This window comes from Papio anubis, chromosome 14 (genome assembly GCF_008728515.1).
Source record: "Papio anubis isolate 15944 chromosome 14, Panubis1.0, whole genome shotgun sequence".
Lineage (NCBI taxonomy): Eukaryota > Metazoa > Chordata > Mammalia > Primates > Cercopithecidae > Papio > Papio anubis.
The window spans coordinates 69,383,472-69,399,755 of NC_044989.1; the positions used below are offsets into that span (position 1 = coordinate 69,383,472).

Genomic DNA, 16,284 nt, shown 5'->3' on the forward strand with positions numbered 1-16,284 from the left:
GAGATGGGGTTTTGCCATGTTGGCCAGGCTGGTCTCAAACTCCTGACCTCAAGTGATCTGGCCACCTAGGCCTCCCAAAGTGCTGGGATTATAGGCATGAGCCACCATGGCCAGCCTAAACTTTATTTTTTAAACGGTCCTATTGCATGTATTTTTCTTGAACTTGCTTTTTATACTTAATGTCATGTTTTTGAGATGTTTTTTGTGTAGATACATGTAGCTGATTGGTTCATTTTAACTAGTGCATACTTTTCTATTTTATCATATTTTATTGTAATAACGTAGCACCTGTACGTACCTGCTCTCTTATTCATAGACAATTTGTTTCTAACTTTTTGCCATTATAAACAAAGCAGAAATGAACATACTTATACTTGCCTCCTGTTGAGGGTAGGGTGGGCAAAAGCAAGAATTTCTTTATGTACTTTGCTTTATTGCACTTTGCAAGTACTGTGTTTTTTACAAATTGAAGGTTCATGGCTACCATGATTTGAGCAAGTCTGTTGGAATGATTTTTCCAAAAGCATATGCTCATTATCTGTCTCCTTGTCACATTTTGGTCATTCTCTCAATATTTCAACCTTCATTATTATTATTATATCTGTTACGGTGATCTGTGATCAGTCATCTTTGATGTTACTATCTGCTGTCCTTGTTTTGGGGTGCCACAAACCACACACATATAAGACAGCAAACTTAATTGACAAATGTGTATATTCTTACTGCTCCATCAACCAGCTGTTCTCCCATTTGTTTCCCTCTCCCTCTCCTTGGGCTTCCCTATTCCCTGAGATACAACAATATTGAAATTAGGCCAGTTAACAACACTTCAATGGCCTCCAAGTGCTCTAGTGAAAGGAATAGTTGTAAGTTCCTCACTTTAAATTCAAAACTAGAAATGATTAAGCTTAGTGAGGAATGCAGGTTAAAAGCCAAGACAGGCCAAGAGCAAGGCCTCGTGTGCCTGTTAGCTAAGTTGTGAATGCGAAGGAGACGTTTCTAAAGGAAACAAAAAGTGCTACTCCAGTGAACACACAAATGTTTAAAAAGCAAAACAGCCTTATTGCCGACTTTAGTGGTTTGGATAGAAGATCAAAACAGCCACAACATTCCCTAAGCCAAAGCCTAATGCAGAGTAAGGCTCTAACTCTTTATTTCTAGAAGGCTGAGAGAGGGGAGGAAGCTGCAGAAAAAGTTTGGAGTTAGCAGATGTGGGCTCATGAGGTTTAAGGAAAGACGCCATCTCCATAACATAAAAGGCAAAGTAGCAAGTGCTGATTGAGAAGCTGCAGCAAGTTACCCAGAAGATTTAGCTAAGATCATTGGTGAAGGTGGCTACACTAAACAACAGATTTTCAGTGGAGATGAAACAGCCTTCTGTTGGAAGAAGATGCCATCTAGGACTTTCATAGATAGAAAGAAGTCAAAGCCCGGCTTCAAATCTTCAAAGGACAGGCTAACTCTCTTGTAAGGAGTGAATGTAGCTGGTGACATTAAGTTGAACCTAATGATCATTTACCATTCTGAAAATCCTAGGGCCCTTAAGAATGATGCTAAATCTACTCTGTCTGTCCTCTCTAAAGGAAACAACAAAGCCCGGATGACAGCACATCTGTTTACAGCATGGTTTACTGAATATTTTAAGCCCACTGTTGAGACCTACTTCTTGAAAGAAAAATCATTCTTTTCAAAATATTACTACTCATTAACAATGCACCTGGTCACCTAAGATATCTGATAAAGATGTACAAGGAGGTTAATGTTGTTTTCATGCCTGCTAACACAACATCCATTCTGTAGCCCATGGATCAATGAGTAATTTAGATTTTCAAGTCTTATTATTTAAGAAATGCATGTCTATAGCTGCCATACATAGTAATTCCTCGGATGGATCTTGGCAAAGTAAATTGAAAACCTTTGGGAAAGGATTCACCATTGTAGATGCCAATAAGAACATTTGTGATTCATGCAGGAGAGGCCAAAATATCGACATTAACAGCAACTTAGAAGAAGTTGATTCTAACTCTCACAACTGACTTTGAGGGGTTCAAGACTTTAGTGGAGGAAGTAACCACAGATGTGGTAGAAACAGCAAGAGAACCAGAATTTGAAGTGGAGCCTGAAGATGTGGCTGAATTGTTTCAATCTCATGATAAAACCTGAACTCATGAGGACTTGATTCTTAAGGATGAGCAAAGAAAGTAGTTTCTTGAGATGGAACCTACTGCTGGTGAAGATGCTATGAACATTGTTGAAATTACAAGGGACTTAGAATATTCCATAAATTTAGTTGATAGAGCAGCAACAAGGTTTGAGAGGATTCACTCCAGTTTTGAAAGAAGTTCTATGGTGGATAAAATGCTATCAAAGAGCATCACATACTACAGAGAAATTTTGTTTGAAAGGAAGAGTTAATTGATGGGTCGGACTTCATTGTTGTCTTATTTTTAAAAATTGCTACAGACACCCCACCTTCAGCAACCATCGACTCTGATCAGTCAGTAGCTGTCAGTATCAAGGCAGGACCCTCCACCAGCAAAAAGATTATGATTCACTGAAGGCTCAGTTGATCGTTAGCAATCTTTAGCAATAAAGCATTTTTCATCGAAGTGTGCACTTTTTTTTTTTTTTTTTTTTTTTTGAGGTGGAGTTTTGCTCTTGTTGCCCAAGCTGGAGTGCAATGGCATGATCTCAGCTCACTGCAACCTCCGTCTCCCGGGTTCAAGCGATTCTCCTGTCTCAGCTTCCTGAGTAGCTGGTATTACAGGCGCCTGTCACTATGCCTGGCTAATTTGAACTACGTATTTTTTAAAGACATAATACTATTACATGCTTAATAGACTACTATATAGTATAACATAACTTTTATATGCACTAGGAGGCCAAAAACATTGTGAGATTCACTTTATTTCAATATTCACGTTATTTTGGTGGTCTGGGACAGAATCCACAATATATCCAAGGTATGCCTGTAGATAACCAGGAGTTAAATTGCTAAGTCTTAAGGTATGTGAAGGTCTCACAGAGTTTATTTCAAAAGCCAGATGGTGCCATAGAAAACCACAAGGTGAAATTACTGCACAAATGTGCGACCAATGAAAATAGAGTTGTGTAAAGAAGAGTTTGGACAAATTCATCTTGTCCTGTGATTAAACCATCACTCTTATCTTTTATGCCAGCTTATGCTGCAACCTTTAAAAATTCCCTGATGGGCGCCTCTTTGTCAGCTTCACTTCAGGCTCTGCACTGGATCCTGTGTCACATCATAGACTATTCCTGTCTGCCAAGTGTGTCCTCTCCAGTTCCCAGAAGATAGCCAGGTTCTATTTCTGCTTGCTCTTTGGTTCCCAGTTCAAATCAAATGCAGTATTCTAAGCTGGAAGAAATCTGGTAGATCTTAGCGTTCCACGCCTTTGTTTTACTTTGAGAAAGCTAAAGTTCAGGGAGGTTAGCTGACATACCTAGCACAAGGTAGAACAAGATTTTCATCCTGAGTCTGTCTTCCTCCAAGTCATGGAAGAATGAGGTGACCTTGTAAAACAGTGCTGATGTGAGGATGGGCAATCTTACTGAGTTCTGGAGCCAGAACTCAAATTTTTAGAATTCTAGTTGAGATGGAACAACTCACATAGAAATGTGAGAAAGAACAGATGGTGATGAGGTAGACGGAGAGAGTATGGTGTAACGGAATTCATGCCATGAAACACAAATCTACTCTCAAATCTTTCAGAGAAGAAAGCGTTGCTTAATGAATGAGGTCAACTGTGTCTTATGCGGAAAGAGGTTGAAGAAGATGAAGCCAGAGAGGTGATCATTGGATTGGTAACGTAGAGGACCTTGCTCGAAGCAGTTTCAGCAGAGGCAGAGTTGTGGAGACAAAAGTCAGAGCAGAGTGGGTTAAAAAATGAGGACTTCCGATTTAAAAATGATATTTTTAAATTAAAATAAATAAAAATATTTTAATAAGTTAAAATGTTTTCCCCTTTCTCTCAAAAAGCCAACCCCAAACCAGGAAAACTTGAAACAAAAGCACAAAGACCATCTTTGAGGAAACAGAGAAATATTTAAACCATAAAAACACCACATGTAAGAATAGAAGGGAATGAAGAGTGGCAAATGATGTGGCACTGTGGAGAAAAGTCAAATATAATCCTGTGGAAGGAAATACTGAAGATGAATAAGCCATGTAGCCTTGTAGAATCCTAGAAAGCTCAAAACCTGGATATTGCAAAAGGCAAGGAAGGGTTAGAGAGTGAAAACTGGAATATTGATTGTTTAAAAGTTTATCTAAGCTCTTCAACCTTCAGAACCATCCGTCCCTCCCACTATAGTTTGAAAATTATCCCTTCTTTTCCTCCACCAGAGAGGAGAAGCATATTTTCTGACAAAATTGCACAAGAATGGTTTCATAGTCAGGGACACCAGGCACAGAGAAATTATAGAGACATCTGCAGAACAAATGTTGCTACTTCCAGCCTTCTTCCTTGTCCAATTTCAGACTTAAAATCTAAGAAAAGAGTTTGAAAACTACTTCTCTGTAGAAATAAATGTCTTAGAGGGAAAAATACATACACATACAGTGGTATTTGAGGGTCTTCAACAACAACAAAAAAAACTGTTAAAAAAAAAAAAAAAAACTGGTCGTTCATCAATCGGCACGCCCACCATGCATGCAGAGCTTCCGACAAGGCTTTTAGTCTCATTCATTTGATATGGACAGACAGCCAAAGATCACTAAACATTTGAAGAAGGACCCCACCAGAAAAGATAAGGAGTGAGGAGACAAGTTTCAAGAAGCTGTGTCATAAAGAGAGATGTGGATAAATAAGTCAGTAGCTAGAAGGAGATGTGGGATCAAAGAGGACTTAAAAAAATTTTTTTTTTAAGATAAGAGATACTAGAGTATATTTGTATGCTGGTAGTCAGCATCTAGTATTTTTCTTTCTGATTTGACACAAATGTGTAGTCACAAACATTTAGGAAAGAACTGTAAAGTATGTCTGCTTCTGTTTATGATATTCAGAGATGTGAAAAGCCTTCATTTCCATGGTCAACCAGAAAAGCCCAGACAAAATAAAATTCATATGTTTCCTTGAGGCTAGTAGAGATGCAGGAAGCACTGATTAACTGAATTAGAGAGAAACAAACCCTTTATATAATAGCTAAGCAGAGAAGCTTCTGCAGAAGCTTCCATACTTAAAGGTGGATGCCTGGTCTAGGTTTGGGTAATTGGAGGAGTGGGTCTGCCATAGACAGACAGGGATAAGGAAAAGTCAGCTGAGTCTTACATAACCATGTGTGCCAGAAGGAGGCATTAGAATCTGAAATGAAAAAGAAATCTCTCAGCCTAAGTTATCCCCCCTCACCCACACTTCTACATTTTTCCAAGAAAGCAGCAGTGGAGGAATTGCCTGCAAAGTAGAGAGAAATCACATAATTAGGTGGATTCTCATTGTGCTTGGATTCTAGAGTCTTACCGGAGTGAAATACAAAGGTCAAGCAAAAATATCTGAAGCTGCACCTAGCCATCTACCAACTCAAATACTGAGAAGATCACAAAGGCAGGGCAGGGCAAAAGTCCAGGACCTGGCCTAATAACAGGGAACATGAATCTAACAAAAGGTGCAGCCCAGCCCAAGCTCACCCTGACTCAAGGAGGAATCTAATGATCAGCCCCTCACCCTAGCTCACAAAGAATAAAAGGCTTACGCTCTGCAGTGAGTAAACAACGCAAATAAATATTATACCGAAGTCTCCACTGCTTTTTTAATACTCAGTGACTGAAATGTAAACTATTATGAAAAATGGGAAAAAGCACAGGAATATTACTCACAATAAAGAAAAACATAGTTAATAGAAACAAACCACAGATGACTCAGTTATTTGAATTAACAGACAGGTACTTTTAAGAAACTATCATAAATAGGTTAAATAATTTACAGGAAAAGGTGAATATAATGGGGGAAGATATGGGTCATCAGAAATTAAAACAAGAAAACTCAAAGAACCAAGTGAAAACTGTGGAACTGAAAGATAAATTATTTGAATTAAAATAAAAAATTTTTCAGATGGGCTTAAAACCAGACTGAACACCACAGACAAGGGATTAATAAATTTAAAAACAAGTGAATAGAAATTATCCAAACTGATAATTTCCCTTTCTGGAAAAGTTTGAGGGCTGGAGGGAGAAAATGAAGCAGTCCTGTGACTTGTGGGAGAATATCAAGTGATCTATACTACTTGATAACATGTATTTGTGTAATTGGAATACCAAACATGATCCACACACAGATCCAAGAAGCTCAAAGAATCTCAAGCAGGACAAATGCAAAGAAAGCATCACCTAAGTACATCATAGTCAAGTTTCTGAAAAATCTTAAAAGCAGCCAGAGGGAAAGGAGGAAAGATATACTAAAGAGAAACAACGTTAAAAATAATAACTTACTTTTTATTAGGAAAAAAATCATGCAATCCAGAAAATGAAGGTCCAATATCTTTAAAGAGATAAAAGAAAAAAATCAACTTAGAATTCTATATCCAGTTAAAATATCGAAGGCAGAATTAAGACATTTTCAGAAGGGGGAAAATGCGTAAGAGAATCATCATCAGCAAATCTGCACTATGAAAAGAAATGCTAAAGGAATTCTTTAGGGTGAAGGAAAATGATACCAGGTGTAAACTAGATCCACAAAAACAAATTTAAAATAAAGAAAGAAGAAGAAGGAAGAGTACCAGGAATGATAAATATTTAGGTAAATATAAAAGGTTATTTTTTATCTTTTCATAATTTCATAAAAAGACAATTGACTAAGACAGAAACAACACTATTTTGGGATTTGTTACAAACAGAGAAATAAAATAAAAGAACACAAAGGATCAGAGGGAACTATATGGAAATATAATATTAAAAAGTTTTTCTATTATATGAGAAGTAAGCTAATATTAACTTATAGTAGCTTGTGATAAAATAAGGATGCATATTAGAATTCATAGAGCAACTGCTTTTAAAAAGACAAGATATTTAGCTTTATGTTTTTAAAAAGCTAATAGATGATATGAGATGAAATACCAAAAAGTACATGATCAATGCAAAATAATATAGGAAAGGAGAAACAAAGAACAGAAGTGACCATTAGAAAGCAAATAGCAGGATAGCAAGATGGTAGACTCAAACCCAACCATGCCAAGACTTACATTAAATATAAAATGAACTAAAGATTCCAGATAAAAGGCAGAGAATGTCACACTGGCTAAAGAAGCAAGATCCAGCATATCATTGATCTATTACTGCATAAAATATACCCCAAATATTACAGCTTGAAACAATAATTTCTTATGCTGATTTCACCTGGACTTATTTATGCAGCTTATATATAGGATCAGCTGGGAATTAGGCTCAGCTGGGAAATATAATGCATCTGGAACAGCTGAAGATCTCTCTCTCAATATGGTCCTTCCTTCTCAAGGAGTTGAAAAGACCAGGTTTTCCCTCATGGTGGCTGCAACAGTCCAACAAAACAAACTCTAATATTCATGTGCTAATAGAGTCTTAGTTTTTGTCATATTTACAGATGTCCTGTGGCCTAAAGCAAGTTACATGGCTACATGCAGAGCCAGTATGGGAGGGGACCATAGAGTAGGAGGGGTAATCTTTGGGGACATTAGTATAACAGTCCACCACATACAATTATATATGGTTTACAAGAGACACTTTAAATATAAATATGGTGATAGATTAAAAGTGAAAGAATGTAAAAAGATACACTGTGCAAGCACCAATCATAAAAAGTTGTAATGGATATTAGACAAAGCCAACTTCAACATAAAAAGTATTTACTAGAGATAAAAAGTTATCGAAGAAAATCTGTGTGTCAAAGACAATCCATAGGTTAAAGAAAAATCACAAGGGAAATTAGAAAACATATCCAACAAAAAACGAAAACCCAACATATCAACATTTGTGGGATGCAGCTAACGTCACGTGCCTAGGGTAAATATAACGCTTTAAGTGTTTTCCTTAGAAAAGAAGAAAAGTTTAAATGATTTAAAACCAATGAAAAAGTAAAAAGAAAGAATTTATTAAGCTCAAAATAAGTAGGGAAAGGAAAACAATAACAACTGAATCAATAAAATTGAAAATAGACGTAGAAGAAGACAAATAATAGAGAAAATCACAAAGCTCAAAGTTGAGTATTTGAAAAGAATAAATTGATAAACCACTGGTAAGAGTGATTTTTCTGGGCTGGGAGCAGTGGCTCACGCCTGTAATCTCAGCACTTTGGGAGGCCAAGGCAGGAAGATCACAAAGTCAGGAGATTGAGACCATCCTGGCTAACACGGTGAAAGCCCATCTCTACCAAAATTACAAAAAATTAGCCAGGTGTGGTGGCGGGCGTCTGTAGTCCCAGCTACTCAGGAGGCTGAGGTAAGAGAACCACCTGAACCTGGGAGGCAGAGGTTTCAGTGAGCTGGAGTGCCACTGCACTCCAGCCTGGGCAACAGAGCAAGACTCCATCTTAAAAAAAAAAAAAAAGGAGTGATTTTTCTAAAAGGAGAGAAAATACAACTTACAGATAATATCAGGAAAAGGAATATTACTACAGATCCTACAAATGTTAAAATATAATATAGGAATATTATAAACAATTTTATAGAAATATATTCAACAATTATAAGGGAAATGAACAAATATCTGGGCATGTTACTGTGTATAAATTGTATTTCACTTAAAAGTACATAAGAGGAGCTTTGGTTCAGCATGCATCTTGATATTAAATTAATCATGTTGGCCTATCCTTACGTAAAAGTCCCAAAGAGACTATGTTTTATATACATTGTAAACAAATGATTACAGTTGGTTGTAGAACTTAACTCCTAAAGTAACAGCAAAATGTCTTTAATTAATCTGTGTTCTTCTGTTCACTACACTGTTTTCTTGAGTCAACAATTGGAGCCATAAGGCCATCTGGAAATGTTCCAAGAGTAGCATTAGTGGTAATAAATAGTGATAGGTGTTTACTGTATAAGTTGAGAACCAAAGCCAACAACTGCAAAGCATTTGAGAAGAGTCCATTTCCACAGAAGGAAAATGATACCAGGTGTAAACTAGATCCACAAAACAAATTTGAAATAAAGAAAGAAGAAGGAAGACTACCAGAAATGACAAAGCTCTTTTACAAGAAGACTAGGAAGTTGACAATGCAGAGCTGATGCTGGGTTATTTTTGGATGATGATGGAGGTTGTTTTTATAGAACCAAAATGTGGTAGCCACTGCAGAATCCTAAGGGAGATTTTGCAGTGGAAACCTCAGTAGAATACTCGGGATAAAGGCTTGTTGAAGCACTTCTTGACATTCTGTATGTGTCCATCTTTTATTTAAATTTTCTTTCTTTCTTTCTTTTATTTATTTAATTTTTTAGAGACAGAGTTTTGTTCTTGTTGCCCAAACTGGAGTGCAATAGCGTGATCTTGGCTCACTGCAACCTCTGCCTCCTGGGTTTAAGTGATTCTCCTGCCTCATCCTCCCTAGTAGATGGAATTACAGGCATGCACCACCATGCCCGGCTATTTTTTTTTATTTAATTTTTTTTCTTGTGTGTTCATCTTTTAATGTTTTCATCAGCAACGTTATCAAACTGTCATAACACAACCAGAATCCCAGAAAGTAATCATGAAGAGTAGAGAAATTCCTAGAACAGCAGAAAGCCCAGAAGACGTTGTGACTGATTCTTCCCATCTTCTACCCCTGCAAACCAGCATAGTGCTGGGTACATGGTGTATGCTCAACAAATAGCAGTGGCCAATAATGAATGATGGGTTAATGCACCCAAACTGGAATCATTCGTTCGACAGTCACCTGCTTGATGCCAGTCATTAAGTGTAGTGGGAGTTGCAAAAGGAACACAAAACATGTGGCCTAAAACCCTTAGCTTCTAAGTAGGAACACTGGCAGACATGTGAAATCACCAGGGAAAACAGGGGCTCTGTAATAGCAGCCTGTCTTCATAGGATGCCCTGCCTCTTTCATTTCCCAGGAAGATAACATTTCACTTGGTAATAACCAAGTCCTCAGAGAAGTTCTTATCATCCCTTGAAAGATCTTTCTCCCAATGTCCTTCAGTTTCCAAGAGAAAATAAAAATAGACCCTTATTAATAGTTCTGTTGTCCCAGAACTAAAACACACCCACAATTCCTATGAAACCATCCATTTTGTTTGCTTAGATGTTGTGGGTCCTTCAAGAAGGGCAGAGAGTGGGGAGACGGGGCCATGTGTTATTTGATCTTTTGAGCAGTAAGGGCGGTATAATGGGGAGGTTGTGTTTGCCACTCGCAACTAGTGAGTTCATATCTTGCCAGATACAAAGCATCAAGGATAAGGACATTTTCCAAAACAGCCTTTGATTGTTCTGGTACCAAAAAAAAAAAAAAAAGCAAACCTTAAGAAAATACTTGTAAAGAAAGGGAAATAGGCTTAGAGAAAATACCCCAGTTCCCAGACTTTATTTGGCAGGGAAGAAATACAGTGAAGCCAAACAAATATTTCCACACCCCCAAGACGCCTTTTTTTTTGTTGTTGTTGTTGTTGTTGTTGTTGTTGTTGCCCTCTTTTTAAATCTCAAGTCTTAACACAATATTCCACATTTGGTGTTACCCAAATGTCCAGACTTCACTAGTCCATGACCAAAAATTAGATCATATTTACTTTTAATGCCCAAGCTTCTCCCACCTAACTATCAGAAATTATCCCTCTGCCCCATAGTGCCCCACAGCTATTGTGAGGGGTTCTATGGTGCCAACTCTGTGTGCTCACAAACAGACCCCAATTTTCCTATCCCAGCCTCCCCCTCATGTCCCCTTGCCACTACCTCTGCTGCTGGGACCCGCATGAAACTGCCAACCCATGGGGCAGAGCTGCCCCCTGCCAGGGGATTGCTGGTGCCATGCACTGCGCCTGGCATGGCCTTGGTGGGGGACACTGCTCTCATCTTTATCCTCCAGGATATATACTCTTTCTCATTACCAAAAAACAGGCTTTGAAATTAAAGTATGCCTTTTGATGGGATTTATTGGAATATTAGAGGTAGTGTAAGAGATATAACATAGAGAATGATTTTTAACCACCACATGGGCCCAGACTTGTCAGTGACCAGATCTAGCTAATGTCCAGGTCAGGTCATGCTTGGCCTCCTTCCACATGGCCAAGGGAAGCTCATCCCTGCCCCAAAATGGTTTCTTCCCAGAATGAGTAACAGTGGAGACATCCATTCCCTCCACTCACCCCCTCAGTATTTGTTGAATGTCTGTTATGTTCCAGGCACTGTAGTAGGCACAGAAGATATAGTGGGGACCAAAACAGCCATGGCCCAGTCCTCAAGGAATTTAAAGTCTGAAACTGAAACAAATAAACAAAACCTGAACTAATAATTGCATAATCAAACGTTATTAGTTGTAAAATATCGTAAGTGCTATAAAGCAAAAATTGTGGGGTACCAGGAAAAAGTCTAATAGAGGAAGACAATTCAGATTAGGAAGGTCAAGTAAGACTACTCAAGTGACTAGCAAGTGGCATTTAACTTAGTACTGAAGCCTGAATAAGAATTTGCTCCATGAAGAGCTGGTCAAATAGTGTTCCCAGGCAGCAGTGATTGCTGTTATGAAGTGCCTATTGGAGAAAGGGGCTTGGGAAGACCAGTGTGGCTGAGGGCAAGAGAGTGGGGGCACAGTGATGTGCGATGAGGCTGCACAGGGAGGCAAGAGCCATCCACATAGGCACTGGAAGGTCATGACAAGGATTTGGGATATAATCCTAGGTATAATGGGTTGCTCTTGAAGGGCTTTGAGCCAGAGAGTAAATGCCATGGTTTGATCTGTACTTTAAGGACATTCTTGCAGCCTTATGGAGAAAGAATGGAAAAGGAGGCAAGAGGCCAGTCAAAAGATAGCAGGTGACTAACCCAGTGACTAAGCAAGAGATGATGGCGGCTGGGACAATGGTTTTGGCCAAAGAGATAGAGAAGTAGTCCATTTCGAGATATATTTGAAGTAGAACTAACAGAATGTGGTGATGGTGAGAGGAAAGAAAGTCAAGGTAGTGGATCAAGGAGGGCTTCCAGTTTCTGACTTGGGGAGCTGGGTGTGTGGTCTGATACATGGGTATTGAAAAGACAATAGTCAGTTTCTGAAGTCTGAGTTACTTGGTATTAAATATTCCACCTATGAAGCATCAGCAGCCCAGGGACAGGCACAGGCTGTTTTCAGTTTGTCTTTTAAAATCTCCAGCAGTCTAGCGATCCACCCTTACCCATGGTCTCCCTATCATATCAGTTTTAACAAAAGATACTATTTTCTTTAGAATTCCCCCTCCAAGCAATGCCAGGATAAACATGAGAGAAAAAGAGAGTATTTATCATACTGATTAAGAGCAGGGCCTCTGGGATTAAATCCCACCTGTGCCTTAGGTAAGATGGGCCTTGGGTAAGTTCTGTAACCTCTCTGTGACTCAGTTTTCTTATCTATGAAATGGCAGTAACAATAGTACTACCTCAAAGAGCTGTCATAAGGCTTAAGTGGATTGATTGTATTTCATGTATTTAGACAGAGTCTGGCACCATAAGTTCTCAGAGCCGTAAGTTCCCAGACAGTGTTAGGAATTGCCATTGCCTTTCACTGATGCAAGGTTCCCACTTCTCTAGCATTGTTCCATGCTACAGGCTGCTTTGCAGAGGAGAAAGCCTTTTTTGAGTCAGATAGATTTGACTTCAAGTCTCCACTCTCCTACTTAACCTCTCTGAGCCCAAGTTTTCTTACCTGTAATGTGAGGACAGTAATACCCACTTTCAGTGGTTATTATGAGGATGAAATCAGAAATCTTTGGTCACTACCTTGTATGTAGCAGATGTTCAATAAATGTCAGATTTTTTCCTATTCAAAAGGAGTTTCTCTTCCTAATTTAAATAGAGCATCTCCACCCTTACTACTAAAAAGACCCCAGTAGGAAGAAGGCAAAATTTTAAACCCTTCATAGCGTTATAGTTTATGAATAAGGTATGTGAGTCAGAAATTATACTTTATTGCCCTTTTTGGCACAATGTGGAGCTATTTAAAAGACAGGAACATGAATATAGACTTCTTACATCCCAGAGAGAATGGTCCACAAAGATTCCATTTGGCCCCCAAGTCATTTAGATTTCCCACTGCCAGTTGGACTCTTTCCCAATGCCATATCCCACTTCCTCTTCCTGCCCGCACTGTCACCTTGAACAATCAAAGTAAGAAAACACAGCCACCGGCGCACAGAAAACACTCTCGGCTGTCCTGGAAAGCGGAGATTCCTTGGGCTTTTATTTTCCGTTGCCTTTGGCACACCCGTGCAGTGGCAGTTTGCTGTGGATGCCACCCTCTCCCACCTGCGTCCTTGCGGTGGCCTTTCCCTGGGTTCTCGGTTCTCACCTCTTTCTGGCTCACATGAGCCATTTGCATTGTTGCCTGAGTTGCTGTGTGTCCCATCAGGAGCAGCATTTAAAGACTCATTTCCAGTGTAGAAGGAAAACACTGTCTGTGTTAAGGGAAAGGAAAGTGTTTACAAGCAGATGGAGATTCCTGCAGAAGAGTCTTTCCCTTACACCTTGAAATCTCACTCATCCTGTGCTATGGCTGACCCTGAATGGATAATATAAAGGCCTTCCCTTTGATAGGCTTTTGGGGAATTACTGGGACTATACAGCAGTATCCACAGAGGTAAGAAGAAGACCAGTACATATGACTACAACAGCAAAGTAAAAAATGCTCAAATAAGACTAACAGAGTGTCTTTGGATTTCAGAGAACAAATCCGTCAAGGCCTAGAAGAACTCCAGAAAGTTCTGCCAGGAGGAGACACTTACATGCATGAAGGATTTGAAAGGGTAATTTTAAAACAACTTTAAATCCAAATATAAAGCGTGATATTGAAATATCAACATGGGGAGACTGATGAGATAAGGCACATATATTAAGAGGGCTGAATAGCACCCAATAGCAAGAGAGTACATTTTCTTCCCATAAGCTTGTACACTGATAACTCTAGCCAAAAGAACTAAACATATGGATTCCCTTCCTCCTTCCCTGACCCTGATGAATGGTTTGTTAGTTAATGGTTGGCTAGCAGTCACAAATTCACGCCACACACAAGTCCGGCCATTCCAAAAATGTCCTTTGTTGGATGTCAGCTTCAGTGATTGAGGCAGAATTTCAGGGACTTCAGCTTTAAGGGAAACAAGTACTAGGCCATAAGGAATAAGACATCGATCCATGTTGACAACTATAGCTGTCTGTCAGTTAACAAGGATTTCAACAAAATGCCTTGTTAGGCAATTTTGTCATTGTGACATCACCGTGTGCACTTACACAAACCTAGATAGTATAGCCTATTATACACCTAGGCCATATGGTATAGCCTATTGCCCCTGTGCTACAAACCTATACAGCGTGTTACTCTACTATACATTGTAGGCAATTGTAACACTAATGATATTTGTTTCTAAACATGGAAATGGTAATGCATTGAACTACAGTGTTACCACAGCTAAGATATCACTAGGTGATTGGAATTTTTCAGTTCCGTTATAACCTTCGAGGACCACTGTCATATTTGTAGTCTGTCCTTGATTAAAACATTGCTATGCAGCACATGACTGTATACTACTTAAATGAGAGGTAACTTTACACAGATATCAGCCACTGATAATTGAGCAAAGCCTGGGTGAATTACATAAGAAATCAAGACTGAATTGGCTGCATATTCAATAACAGAGCCCATTATCCACTATGGTTTTTGGAGTGGCAAACAGTGGTTATAAGCCTAATGGCTCTTTCATATGTTTTTCAGGCCAGTGAGCAGATTTATTATGAAAACAGACAAGGTAAGACTATAGTATGAACTACCATTATGAATTATTTAACTTTTTCCGTGTTTGTTGCTGAAAAAGTGCTTCAGTCATTTCATGTTTCAAAAGACATGTATGATATTATCTGTAATTCTTAGATACACATTTCATCACAAACAAGGAATGCATAGAAAAGTGGCATGTATTGGGTCAAATTCCACTGTCCTGTTGATGCCACAAAAAGTTATATAAAAGTAATTAAGATCCCATTATGGCCACAGTCTAATTCCCATTAACAGTTTTGCATGTTGAATTCATTAAATTAGTAAATACCTGCATAAGTTAGTAAAGTCTTGGATTTTTATGTAAAATTTGATTTTCTTGTCCTTCTCTGAGCTCCAAGCCTTACCGTGACTGGACATAACATTAAGATCAAGGTACCAGTTTGATACCGCATGAACAGAAAACCAAACACCACATGTTCTCACTCATAGATGGGAACTGAACAATGAGAACACTTGGACACAGGAAGGGGAACATCACACACCGGGACCTATTGTGGGGACGGGGGAGGGGGAAGGGATAGCATTAGGAAATATACCTAATGTAAATGAGGAGTTAATGGGTACAGCACACCAACATGGCAGATATATATATATGTAACAAACCTGCACGTTGTGCACATGTGCCCTAGAACTTAAAGTATAATTTAAAAAAAAAAGAAAAAGGAAAAGTAAAGAAGCATGTTAAGTCCTGCAGCAGAGCCCATGGATCAGCAAGAATTGTTCACCATACAGGGACTTCCTGCAGGTAATAGAATATTCCTACTGGAGTGATATTTGCCATATATGCTTGTGGTCCTGAGTTAGAATGTCTAACTTGAGTACTAATTGAGCAGAAATGTCAACCCTCTTGGAATAGAGTAACATCTGGGTCTTGCTAAATCCTGTTAAACTAATTATTGTGTAGAAAAAAAAAGATACCAGTTTGATTTAAACTTTCCTATATTTAAATGAAAAAAACTGCATAAAATATACTTAGTAGAGTGCCTAGCACATAGAAATTTTTATTATTATTTTAGCTATTATTACTACAGTGTCTTTCGTGAGTAGCATTTCTGTATCTCAGTCAAATCTCTTAAAAAAGAGATTCAATATTACACTAGAGATTTTCCTCCCAGGCCTGTAGAAGTGTCCATTTCTTGTTGCATCCTAAACTGCAACCAACAGAACAGACTCAATATCAATAACAAATCTTGCTTATGTAAATCAACCATGAACATTGATATGAGAAGCCTAAAAATCACTGAAAGAATTTTAGTAGGTTTTGCCAACTGCTATAATTCTTCCAGTCAACTTGGAAATCAGGATGACTATTACTTTCACCAAACTGTCTTCAAGGGGTGGTGTATGTGGTCCA

General features: G+C 38.6%; 1 protein-coding gene across 3 annotated transcripts in view; it reads left to right on the top strand.

Moving 5' to 3' along the window:
- The window catches only part of ANTXR1 (ANTXR cell adhesion molecule 1), a 237,863-nt gene that overhangs the window by 43,663 nt on the left and 177,916 nt on the right, over window positions 1–16,284 (top strand). For all 3 annotated transcript variants that reach the window (XM_021924899.2, XM_009184349.4, XM_009184350.4), the window contains exons 4-5: window positions 13,824–13,905; window positions 14,868–14,901. In XM_021924899.2, the coding sequence (XP_021780591.2) occupies window positions 13,824–13,905; window positions 14,868–14,901 (116 nt within the window). The remainder of the gene's footprint in view (window positions 1–13,823; window positions 13,906–14,867; window positions 14,902–16,284) is intronic.